This window comes from Rhinolophus ferrumequinum, chromosome 12, assembly GCF_004115265.2.
Source record: "Rhinolophus ferrumequinum isolate MPI-CBG mRhiFer1 chromosome 12, mRhiFer1_v1.p, whole genome shotgun sequence".
In the NCBI taxonomy this organism is placed as follows: domain Eukaryota; kingdom Metazoa; phylum Chordata; class Mammalia; order Chiroptera; family Rhinolophidae; genus Rhinolophus; species Rhinolophus ferrumequinum.
Genome location: NC_046295.1, coordinates 66130719 through 66143265, shown reverse-complemented (window position 1 = coordinate 66143265; position 12547 = coordinate 66130719). Strand labels below are relative to the sequence as shown.

The window sequence follows — 12547 nt, the reverse complement described above, 5'->3', positions numbered from 1 at the left end:
TGAAATGTTGTCTACCAGGGAGGCTCATTAGCGACTCAGCGCCTAAAAAAGGTTCTTACTGGGGCTGGTAACATAGGCACCTTCTGCCTGGACCCACATCCCAGATCCTCAGAAGGAAAGCAGGCATGCGGCATAAACCAGACGGTTTATACAAATAGCCTGGGCAACAGTGAGCCACCCTTGTCAGTTAGGGAATGCTGGGAATAGAATGCAAGTTCCCAGATGCCAGCCAGGCAGGCCTTCCTCAGGATACAGTCTCAGGCCTGCTCTGTTAGCGCTTTTCTGCACAGGTATGCGAAGAGACCATACTTCTTGTGTTTGGACCACTTCAGGAGAAGGATGGGACAGACGTCCTCGTTTCTATAAGACAAAACTGAAGGCTAGAAAAGGAAAGGGATTTAGGGACTGGACACCTCCTCTGTGTGGGTCCTGAGAGGAAGCAAGTTCTGGGTAATGGGAGGGTATCCCTCAGTGCCCCCTTCCTGCTGACTAATCCTGTATCCCTCTCTCTCCAGGCTCTCAAGGGCTCCAAGAAGCTGGTACTGTCGGTGTACTCGGCGGGGCGTGTCCCGGGGGGCTATGTCACCAACCACATCTACACCTGGGTGGACCCCCAAGGCCGCAGCATCTCCCCACCCTCGGGCCTGCCCCAGCCCCACGGCAGCGCCCTGAGGCAGCGCGAGGGAGACCGCAGGAGCACACTGCACCTCCTGCAGGGCGGGGATGAGAAAAAGGTGAGCTGCCCATCCTTAGCCTTGCGAGGCCGGCCTAAGGCGGAGAGCTGGTGGGGGAGGCTGGCCCCTGAGACCCGATTCTTCTTGCCAAATCCAGAGCAGGGAAGCTTCTCAGAGGCTGGAAGAAGGGTCTTGGTTCCATCTGGGCTCTGTCCTTGCTTTTTGACCTGTGCAGCCTGTATTACATACAGTGCAGGCTACGCTGCTGCAGCAAAAGAGCCCAAGGACTGTGATTTAAATAAGATCGGTTATCTTTCCCTGTCATAACAGAATAGAGGGGACAGTGTGGGCTGGTGGGGCAGCTCTGCTCCACAGCCTATTCTGGAACCCGAATTTGCTCCACTACCATCCTCGAAGAGATCGCCCCCTTCTGATGGCTGCAGCTGGGCCAGCGAGCTCCCCATCCAGCCCCTAAAGTGGAAAGGGGAAGAGAATAAAGGGGAAGAGAGTGGAAAGGGGAAGAAAGAAAGCGCAGAGCTTCTCTTAAACTCGAGATGATTTAACTTCTTAGCATTCCAGACCCAGGTGCTTGGCCACACTCAGCTGCCAGGACTCGGTGCTCTACAGGGAGCCTTTTGCTGTGCAGGTCTGGGGTTGTAAAGAACAGAAACAGGTCTGGGTCACCTTCCACAAAGTGGAAATTTACTGGCAGGGTACGAGCAGTTCCAGAATTGAAGCTGAGGAACTCGGCAGCCTCCAGGAGGAAAGGGATCTCCACCATTTCAGTTCTCTGCCTTCTTCCCCTCGAGATTTGTATCCCAGGGAGGAGCACCTGATAGGCTGGTAGGGAGGGCTGGGCACTTTGATTGACAGAACTACCCAAGACTGAAGCTGGTGGGGGAGGGGTTGTTGTCCAAAGCACCATGGGATATTGTCACCAAAGAGAGACAGGGGCATCAGTACATGCCCCCTACAGAGTTCTCCGCTCCCCACACCATGACTGTTTCTTAAAATATTTTTTAAAAGACTGAGAGATGGTCCCCTGATGTTTTAAAACTTCACTCTGGGCGCTGTTTGCATTGTGCCCCTGGTTGCTCCTGGGACCAAGAATGTAATTCCTGCAAGCAGCTCTCTGGTATTTTAGGACCTTGACACTGAAAGCCCGGAGGCCACACAGCTTGGGGCTTTGAGCCAAAAGCCTTGCCTCTGGAGACTTTCTCAGCTTTCCTTTCCTGTCGATAAGACCGTAACATTTATTTAATGTGTTTTGTGCTCTTTGTGTTCAAACATCAATACGCAGGATGAGGCAGAGGTAGCAGCAGCATCTGTGCCAACTGGGAGGCAGTGGAGTAGCCAGTTGGTATGCACCACTGGGCTGCCTGGGCTTCTTCAAGGTGGTCAGGGCTAGGCGAGGCGACTGCTCTCTGGCCGTCTTGAAAAGCAGCACTACTTGTGGCATTCAGTGATTTCCAAGGCCGGCCTTCCAGCGTTGGGCAGAGAACTGGCTTTATCTTTTTCTTAAGCCCTTCCCTGAGTGAGGCATGATAATAGACTAGCGATTATCGCTGATGAGGGCTGACCAGATGCAGGGCTCTGTGCTTGCAGCATCATACTGGGGCCTCACGGCCGCCCTGTGCGGCAGGTGTCCTCATCCACATTTTACAGATGAGGGATCCGAGACTTAGAGAGCATTCAGCAACTAGGGCCCATTCGGTGAGTCACCCATGTTTCGTGAGCGCCTGTGGTGTGCCTGCCACTGTTAGGAGAGGTGGAAATAGAGAAATGGACAAAAGAGAGGAGGCCTTACCCTGGGGAAGCTTCCAGTAAGTTTGGAGGTCATGGGAAGAGAAAGACAATACTCTGGAAATGAACATAAGTGAGCAAGATCATGAAGATGGTGAAGACTGATGGAAGGCAAGAAAATCAGGAAAGGGGATAGAGAGTGATGGGGAATGAGGCGTTGTTTCCGATGAGGTGGTCAGGGAGGGCCTCTCTGAGGAGATGACTTCTGAGCTGAGACCGAGAGAGGACGAAGGAGCCACCATGTACCATTCTGAGAGCTGAAAATCCCGGGCAGCAAGGACAGCACATGCAAAGTCCCTAAGGTGGGAACAAGTGTGGCATCTTCAAGGCTTAGTTAGAGAGAAGGCCCCTGCACTGGAATGGAGTGCGTGGGAGGGGTGGGAGGAGATATGGTGACCTCTGGGAATCGTGGAGTGATTGATGTAGGAACACGCAAGGCACTGGCTGAGAGAATTTTGCTCCTGGGAGTCAGGAGTCAGGGACCTCAGGAGTCAGGAAATGCCCTAGACCACACCACAGAGGCCTTCAGAGACCTCACGGCTCTAGACTGAAGCCTCTGCCCTCTCCTCATCCCTCCTCTTGCTGATACAATGTGGAAACCCCCATGTCCCTGTTGAAGAGGGACATGGGGAAAATGTTTCTGGAACCCTCACTTCTGGCTCCCTGGACCTGATTCTCTTCTGTCCAGCAGCCTGGTCTCATCTTCTAATATTTCAAATAGCGGTGACCAGACTCCCAGATGGATTTCCCCTGCCAAACTTCAAAAATCCTAGCCTAGCCCTCGTGGGGACACACCTTCTAGGGAAATGAGTTTTCAGGGCAAGAGGTGACATAAAAATCACTCAGAGAGCAAAATTCCCCTTGAACCTTCCACCCCAGCTGTCCTCTGAAGCTAGTTCTGGTTTTCGCATCCCTTCTAGTAATTCTCTTCTCCACACTGAAGTGTGAGAACCGTCCCATGATGTTGAAGACAGGAACAGAAGGGAAGAACATATGTAGCTCTCGGGAATTCAGACCTGTCTGCGCTCAAGATGGCGTCGCATCTTCAGAGGAGTAGAGGGGCAGGGTGCAGAATTGCTCATTATTCCAGCTTCACATTCTGTGCTAACCCTGAGCCTCTATAGCTGTAATAAACTGGAATAGATTTGTGTGTGGGGGGGAAGGGAGGTTCAATGGGATAGTGTCAGTGTGGCAGGGAGGATAAGACACTGAAGCCAGGCTGCCTGGGTTCAAATCCTGGCTCTGCCATTTGCCAGCTGTGTGACCTTGGATAAGTTATATAACCTCTCTGAGCCTTGATTTCATCCTCTGTAAAATGGAGATAATGGTAGGGCCTACTCTCCCCACCACCATGTAAGCTCCATGGCAGTAAGAATCTTGGTTCTGTGCCCTGGTACATATATAGTGCCTGGATCAGTGCTGGGCACCGCATAGGCGCTCAGTAAGTATGTATTACATGAATCACTGAATCAGAATGAAAACACCTTGCCAACGGACTGGTACATGGTAGAGGCTCAGTCAGCATTTGCTGGGTTTGAATCTACGTCTTGTTTGATCAGACCCCTGTATTAGACACTGTTCTTTACAAAGTTGGAGCTGTAACGGGTAAGTCCCCACGACCCCTCCTCAAGTTCAGTTAATTGGCTAGAGCCGCTCACGGAACTTGGGAAAACAGTTTACTGACTATTGACCAGTTTATTATAAAAGGATATGATAACGGATACAGGTGAGCATCCAGGTGGAAGAGATGTGTAGGGCAAGGCGTGTGGAAAGGGGCACAGAGCTTCCATGCCCTCTGGGTGTGCCACTCTCCCCAGACCTCCACGTGTTCCCCAACCCGGAAGCTGTCCGAACCCCATGCCGTTGGGATTCTATGGCGGCTACTTCACGTAGGCGTGCGCAGTTAATTCCATTTCCAGCTCCTCTCTCCACTCTGAAAAATGGAGGTGGGGCTGCAAATCCAAGCTTCTAATCCTGGCTTAATCTTTCTGGTGGTCAGCCCCCATCCAGGAGCCATCCAGGAGCCCACCCAGAGTCACCTCATTAGAATAAAAGACACTCCTCGTGCTCTTGTCACTTAGGAATTTACAAGGATTTCAGGAGCTCAGTGCCAGGAATGGGGACGAAGACCAAATATCTTTATTTCTTATGATAAATCACAATATCGCCCCTGGTTGTAGAACTTCCTGACTGTGTGACCTTGGACGAATCACTTAACCTTGAATGAGTCACTTCAGCTTCCCTCTCCACAATTTGGAGAAGGTCACGGCAGCCATGCGGGGCTGTTTCAAGGATTCATAATCAAGTGCGTACGCACAGAGCACAGTGCTTAGGACGTAGCAATTAATTCCAGGGACAACCAATATTTATTGAATGTCATCTAGGTGCCAGGCACCTGTCATGTCTTTTTGCCCCAACGTGCTTGTCGACATCATCGGCTGCTCACGTTGCTTTCTGGACAGGATCAGGGTCCTAAGGCAAGGCAAGAAGGGGGATGGCAGTGCCTGCTCCTGGTAGGTTGTGCAATTCTCATTTCATGGATGGGGAAACTGAAGATCAGAGGAGCAATGAATGGGCCTTGCCCCGTGGTTGCCCAGGAATAAAGGGCAGAAGGAGGATTTGAACGAGGGCTGTGGGAGTCAGTGTGGTGTGCTGGCCCTCCAGCCTCAGTTATCTCATTGGAAAATTGGGGATAATAAGAGAAACTGTAGAAGAGGAGAAAAGAGGTTTAAATGAGGTAATTATAAATGCATGTGAAGCGCTGAGCACAGTGCCTGGGATTTAGGAAACACACTTCGTGACCAATTAATTCAGTGAGTGATTATTATTACATGCGTATTATTAGTGGGCGTGGTATTCCCTTTAGGGTGCCAGGGTGCTTCTCGCAGCTTCGCGCGCTTCCCCATTGGTGAATTTTGTTTCCTCCCAAACACTGGTTGAATTTCCAGCAAGTGATTGAGGTAGATTATCCTGTGGTTGATGAGACTGTTCTTACAGTTCTGTGATAAAGACTCTGTTTTATTCCCAAGTAAAGGATTTATGGGGAGATGACGGGGAGGCAGGAGGTTTGTTTTCATCCCTCGTGTTCAGAGCTGATGATTGCTGCCATCTGTGTGTTCCTGGCCTCCTCTGGGATCTCTCCCCCAGAATCTTTATGTCCTGGAGCTGGAGGGACCAGGTGGGTGTGGTCACGAAGGGCAGAAAGAGTGACTCCAGGAAGGATCCAGTGAGCAGGGCTGGAGTCGCGCTTGTCCAGGCCCTGAAGGCACCACACAGAAGGTCGGGAGTCTGTCCTGTCGGGCACAGGAGGAGCTCCAAGTGGGAGCTGCCCACTCTGTCCTCAGCCAGCCCCACTGAGCTCCCCCAGGTCTGAGCCCTGCCTCCCCACCCCACTGCTGTCTTAGGTGCACACCCTCTCCTGAAGGATCTCCAGAAAGAGGCCCCCTCCGCTGTTGCCCCTCCCAGTATTCTTCCTAAAATCCCAACCTGAACCTCTGTCTCCCCTGTTGAAAGCCCAGGCTTCCTGGCCTGACTGACAGCCCACAAAGCAATCTTGTCCATCCCCCTGCCTCCCTGCTGCGCTCCAACCAAACAGAACCCTTCGGTCACCCCAGGGGACTGTGCTCTGTCCAGGTTCTGAGCTTTTGCATGTGCTGTTGCCCTTCCCTTGCCCTGGCTGACCCCTCAGCCTTCAGGACTCTAAGGTCGTATTTCTGGGAGGCTCTGCCTGAGGTCAGGCTCCCGGGAATGGACTCTGAGGCAACAAGTTCCCTGGAGGAGGTTTATAGGAAAGCGCCTGTGTTAAAAGAATGACTTCCCAGCGACATCCACCTCCCCGTTCCTGCAGCCTGTGAAGATGTCACCTTCCATGGCAAAAGGGACTTTGCAGATGTGATTAAATTAAAGGTCTTGAGACAGGGAGGTTCTCCTGGATAACCCAGGTGGGCCCAGTGATCACAAGGGTCCTTAGAAGAAGAAGGCAGGAGTATCAGAGTCAGAAAAAGGCGATATGATGCTGGGTGCAGCCTATGCTGGTGGCTTGAAGTTGGAGGATGGGGCCATGAGCCAAAGAATGCAGACGGCCTCTAGAAGCTGGAAAAGGCAAGGAAACAGGTTCTCCCCAAGAGCCTCCAGAAGGAATGCAGTCCTGTCAACTCACACCAGATTTCTGATCGCCAGAACTCTAAGATATTAATAATAGGTCTGTGTTATCTGAAGCCCGTACGTTTGTAGTCGTTTATGACCGCAGCAATAGTGCCCTGGGATCAACACTGATCAAGCCGTGAGGCACGCAGGACTGACTGAGCAGAGGGAGGAGTGGGCTGCAGTGCAGAAGCCTCAGTGCAGAAGCCTCGGCCAGGCCCACGGTGCTCTGGAACTGGGGTGGCCCTGCAGACTTGTCCTGAGGCAGGGGTCGGGCTCTCTCTCTCACCTCGTCGTTGGATGGAAGCTGCTCTGGGGCGGGCGGGCGGTGTGTATGTGTGTGTGTGACAGGTCCCCGGAGGGACTCAGCTGTGAGCTGTCAGCAGTCAGCACTCCATCCCTGGGGCTCCTCTGAGGACCTGGTCAGATTCTCCTCTGAATCAGGCCCAGCACAAGGCCTGGCTCTGCCTTGGGCCTCTGGTCGTGTTTGGGTGGAATACCATCGACTGCTCACAGGTGTGTGGCCTGGCCCAGCCTATGAAGCAGCCCACATTCATTATCTCCATGAGGAAGGCCTCGTCCTTCTTTCCAAGATGTACCTGCTCAAGCTTAGTCAGAAGGCTTGCCCGAGAGGGCCCCTTGGAAGATGATAACAATAGCCCACGTTTTCTGAATGCCTCTGCTATGCCAGGCGGGATTCTAAAGGCTCCAATGAGTGGACCCATTCATCCTGCACAACAACCCAGTGCAGTGGGTGTGATGTTTTCCTCATGAGAAAACTGAAGCCCCGAGAGGTTAAGTGTTACTGTCAAGATTAAACCTCGACAGTCTGGCTGCAGAGACTGCACATGTAACCAGCACACTGTCACCTCCCAGCTACACAGACCTGCGTGTCATGAGGAACCAGGGTGGGCCTCGGACCCAGGTCACCTCAAACCTACTCCAGCCCTGGAGCTGGCACTATACTGGGGCAGAGAGGGGCAGATCACAGGGCTGGGCAGTTGTTCCTAAGTCCAACCTGAAGCAGCTTCAGAGCCTGCTGGTGTCAGGAGAACATCTGGATCTCTGACGCTTCTGGGTGACAGCTCTCAGGGGCCTCACGGGTGTTCTCCTTTCTAATGTTCTGTCTGAGGAGCAAACTGGGAGCTGGCTCTGGACTTATGCACCTGGGACCACCTCATTGGGCAGCACCTCCTGGCCCTGGCCCACTGGGGATGGGCCTCCCTGACATGCCACAGAGACTGCAGTCTTAGAAACAAACCCCGTCGAGTCACTGTCTCTTGGGCTCTCTCCCAACGATGGTCTGCCAGCCGCTAGGAGTCAGCTGTGGCCATGTAGCCTTGTCTGGTTTTGTCCTGTGCGATAGCGGACTAACAGTGGCCAACATCTATGCAGGGTTTACTGAGAGCCAGAGACTCGCCTATGTTTGTCTCTTAATTTGATCCTCTCCATAGTAACGTTATAAGGCAAACAATATTGCCATCCTCATTTTATAGGCTAGGAGGCTGAGGCACAGAGAGGTTAGTTAAATAACTTGCCCAAAGTTGCACAGCAGAGCTCCTTCACTGGGCAGTTTGGCCTTGACCACCTCCACCCTGACCCCCAAGGTGGTCGAAGAATGAAGTGAGATACTACCTATACATAAAAGGCTTTTCCTGGTGGCTGGTTTAGAGCCGTGGTTACTCTTAGGTGAATGACCTGTGGGAACTAGGAAGCGGGTTGTACTCCTTCCCTAATTCCCTGACATGTGCTCTTCCCTGATCCCTGAAGGCACACTGGGCTCTCTTTAGGTCTCTTACCCATCCCTGGGTCTTCACTTGTTGCAGAATGGTTTCTGCCCTTGGAGGGCAGGTTCCAGCTGCTCTGGCCCCTTTCCTCCTTATCCATAAATTCCCCTCTCATACCCAAGGCACACTTGACCTGCCTGTCTCCCGGACGTCCCATATCTGTCCCCAGCCTCCCCACTCCCCCCAGCGCTCCCAGCTCTGGCCACAGTGACTCACCTCCCCTCACTTCCACCAAAGCATGCTCCCCCACTGCAAAGCAGTGACACGTGCTGTCCTGTGTCCCTGGAGAGCCCCTCCTGCCCCTGCCTGGTGACTCCTGCTCACCCTCCGATGTCATGAGTCGTCACTTTCTCCAGGAAGCCACCCTGACCCACTCGCCCCCAGTCAGGACCATTGCCCCTTCTTGTTGCCCACACAGCCCCCGAACAGCCCCGCCGTGCTTTGATCACACTGTTTACTGGTCTCGCTGCCCCTCGAGACTGAGATCCTCTCGAGCAGGACTGTGTCTGGGTCATCTGTGGGTCCCCTGGCCCGGCACTGAGTCTGTACTTAGCAGGCGCTCCCTGTGTTTGTAGAATGAAGGGCTGCCGAAGCACATCAGGATGGATGGCAGAGCAGGAGATACTGGAAAGGCACGAGATGTCCAAGGAGGTGGAAAGCCCCTGCGAAGGCAGGAGACCCCTGAGATGGCGGGTTGAGGCGCCCCCAAGCCTAGACTCAGCCTTGATCCCAAGGAGGGAGGGTGGCAGGTGAGGGAGCCTGGGTGGAGACCCCAGGCCCTGAGCAGGTACTCGCCGACTGAAGGGCATAGTCAAGGGCAGCCAGTGGAGGTAGAAAGAGTCTGTGGCCCCCATGGTATGAAGAACATGTGACACCTGAAGTGTTGAGGCCGTCTAGATGTTAGCATAGGAGGTCTCTAAAGGTCATCTCCTTCAGCATCTTCCTTTTACTGCTCTTGTAACTGTGGCCCAGGGAGGGAGAGGAACTTCCAAGGTCACTTGGCACGTCAGAGGCCGAGCTGGGGCCGAAACCAGAATGTTCCAGGGTATCTTGCAGGCCTGAATCAGTGTGCCCTTCGGGGTTTGGGAGGGGCTGTACAGCCTGCTGGCCCTAATGTTCATGGTGCCCTTCAGGCCTTCGAATGGTATCTCGTGTCCCTCCTGCAGGTGAACCTGGTGCTGGGGGATGGCCGGTCCTTGGGCCTCACGATCCGCGGGGGAGCAGAGTACGGCCTAGGCATTTACATCACTGGCGTGGACCCAGGCTCTGAAGCCGAAAGCAGCGGGCTCAAGGTGAGAGGAGATGGGGCTGGCGCCAGGCTGTATGCATGGAGTGAGGGAGGGGACGACCTATGTGTGGAGCTCTTTGGCTTTTCGTCAGACTTCCCGCAGAGCAGTCAGCACCCACCTTTGGGCTGGTCTCAGCTGGGAGCCCTCTCCTGGCTGCACGCCTCTAATTCACAGCTCAGAGCAGCAGCAGGAGCCCTGCCCCCATCTCCCACGCCCTGAGTTCTCCTAGCTGTCCTCAGATCAGGGTGGCCTCCCACGTGGTGCTGGGCAGCGGCCAGCCCGAGCTCTTCGTGGCTACTGTTTTGCAAACACTGCGATGGATTGCGATGACCCTGACTTCAGGGTTTATTACAGCGCATGGAGAGGGAAGAGGAGAGAAAGCTGTGTTGGGGTTGCACTGGGGCAGCTTCGGGACTGGCATTCGATCCAGGGCAACCAGCAATTATTGACATAATATTATTAGCTCACGTTTTAAAAAGGGCTAACTGCCCAACATTCGTAGTTGACATCACAGGTGTCATTTCATGGAAACTTCATGCTACCCAGTGGGGTAGGTTGTTCTTACCCACATTTCCCAGTTGGGGAAACTGAGGCATGGAGAGGTTACACAGACTTGCCCAAGGTCATGCAGCCGATGGGTGCAGAGCAGGATTTGAGCCCAGGCTGTCTTAATTCCAAAGTCCATGGCCTTGACTGCTGCACGGCACCGCCCTGCTAGGAGGACCGGGAACTCGCTCAGAGCTTTGGGGGGAGATAATGGGGAGTAAGACAGAGACTGCCCATGAGGACACTGGACCCAGGACAAAGACCACCTAAACAAATGGCAGTATGTGTTTGGGCTAACTCCTGATGCCAGGGACACCAAGGCAGCAGGGATTTGGAGCAGTGACCACGGGCACAGGTGGCCTTTCAGCCAGGACTTGCAGGACGAGAGAGGCTGACGGGGAAAGGGACTGAGGGAGAAAGGATGTCACTGGAGGAACCATGCGGTTGGACCGTGGGTGGGTAGATGGGTGACTAGCCTGCACGTGAGGCCGGGCATGATGGACGAGATGAGACTGTTTTCCGTAATAAAAGGCCTTGAATACGCCACTAATGCGGGGAAACCTGATCCTCTATACAGACGAGAAGAAAAGGTCACGGCAGATCAGAGTAGTGTTCAGGGGATCCCCCCCCCGCCCCCGCCGCCCGAGCCATGTTATGGCGGATGGGCTGGAGTGGGAGAAAGGTGGGGCACCTGTCAGGTCCTATGGGGACAAATGCTGTCGTGGGAAGAGCTCTGGGTTTGGAGTTGGGAAGATTGGGTTCAAATCCCAGCTTGCTGCGTTTGCTTTAATAGCTGTGTGACCTTGGAGAGTCCCTTCCCCTCTGTGAGCTTCCCGTCCTTTTCCCAGGCAATCCTAATAAATAGCATGTCTTTCTGAGGATTACTGAAAAGATGAAAGGAGAAATGAACTAACAATAACATAAATGGCAAAGGTTGTAGTTACTGAGTGTCTAAATCACGGACTGAACATTTGTGTCCCCCCCACAGACTCATATGTTGAAACCTAATCCCTGTTGTGATGGCGTTTGGAGGTGGGGCCTTTGGGAGCTGCTTAGGTCATGAGGGTGGAGCCTCATAATGAGATTGGCGTCCTTATAAAGGGAACCCCAGAGCGCTCCCTAGCCTTCTTTCCACTAGGTGAGGACATAAGGAGAAGTTGGCAGTCCGCAACCTGGAAGAGGGTTCTCACCAGAACCCGACCATGCTGGTACCCTGGTCTCAGACTGCCAACCTCCAGAACTGGGAGAAATAAATGTCTGTTGTTTATAAGCCACTCAGTCTGGGGTGCTTTGTTATACAGCTGGGACTGACTGAGACAGTCTGTTTTTTCCTCGAGTACTTTAAACCTCCCAACACCCCTGTGAAATGCATCCTTTTGGAAACCCATTTTACAGGCACCGTATCTGAGACTCAGAGACTTGCACAGAAGTAAAACCACGATTCCCATCCAGGAATCAGGGTTCTTGTTCTAGATCTGTCATAATCAGGCAGGCAGTAGGTGTTCCACAAAGGTTGGTTGGATGTAGTTGGTTGTGAAATGCCCTGGGTCTTGGCGCTGGCTGTGCTCTCAGCTGGTTAAGATGGTACCTTGTTGGGACTCCAAGAGAAAACAGTCTCATAGTATCATAGTATTATTATGTATGCAGATTGTGTTTAATAAATTTGTTACTTTGGAATACTTTTACGTTTACTAAAAAGTTGCAAAGACAGTTTTCCTTTTTCCTTTATCTAGCTTCCCCTAATGTTAACATCTTATATACACAGGGTACCTCTGTCAAGTCTGAGAAGCTAACATTGGTAGAATACTAGTAAACCAACTACAGACTTTGTTCGGAGTTCACATGGTTTTCGCACTACAACCCTTTTTCTGTCCCAGCATACAGTCCAATCCAGCATACCACATTGCATTTAGCCTGTATGCACTTTTAATTCCATTTATTTACCACCAAAATCACGAAAACAGATTGAAGTCACTTTCTAAGCACAGACTAAAGATTTTCTTTTTATGAGTGAGAAAATTGGGAGGAATGAAAATGGGGGCAGAGGGAAAGAGATAAAGCTGGAATGAGAATCTTCCAGAACACTTGCTTTGTGGGCTGCAAACCCAGCTACAGGCAGGACACAAATTTGGCTCTGAGCTTCCTGGCAGCCAACGCAAAGAGGGAAGCAGGTGAGATATTTGTAAGATGAAAACAAACCAACTGTGCTTGAGAAACCTGGTTATTCCTCTTCCTGAGGCCTGAGAGCAGTTTTCATCTGGTCCCTTATAGAAAGGATGTTGTGTGATGACATAAGCCGTGTCTT

The 12547-nt window shown here is 52.5% G+C and overlaps 1 protein-coding gene across 6 annotated transcripts in view; it reads left to right on the top strand.

Annotated features, from left to right (window-relative positions):
* WHRN (whirlin) overlaps window positions 1-12547 on the top strand; it is an 84611-nt gene that overhangs the window by 25120 nt on the left and 46944 nt on the right. For 4 of the 6 annotated variants that reach the window (XM_033123969.1, XM_033123971.1, XM_033123970.1 and 1 more), the window contains exons 2-3: window positions 516-734; window positions 9574-9699. The exons of 1 other annotated variant lie outside the window; for it this stretch is intronic. In XM_033123969.1, coding sequence (XP_032979860.1) covers window positions 516-734; window positions 9574-9699 — 345 coding nt within the window. The remainder of the gene's footprint in view (window positions 1-515; window positions 735-9573; window positions 9700-12547) is intronic. One more of the 6 variants, XM_033123973.1, reaches the window with a different exon arrangement.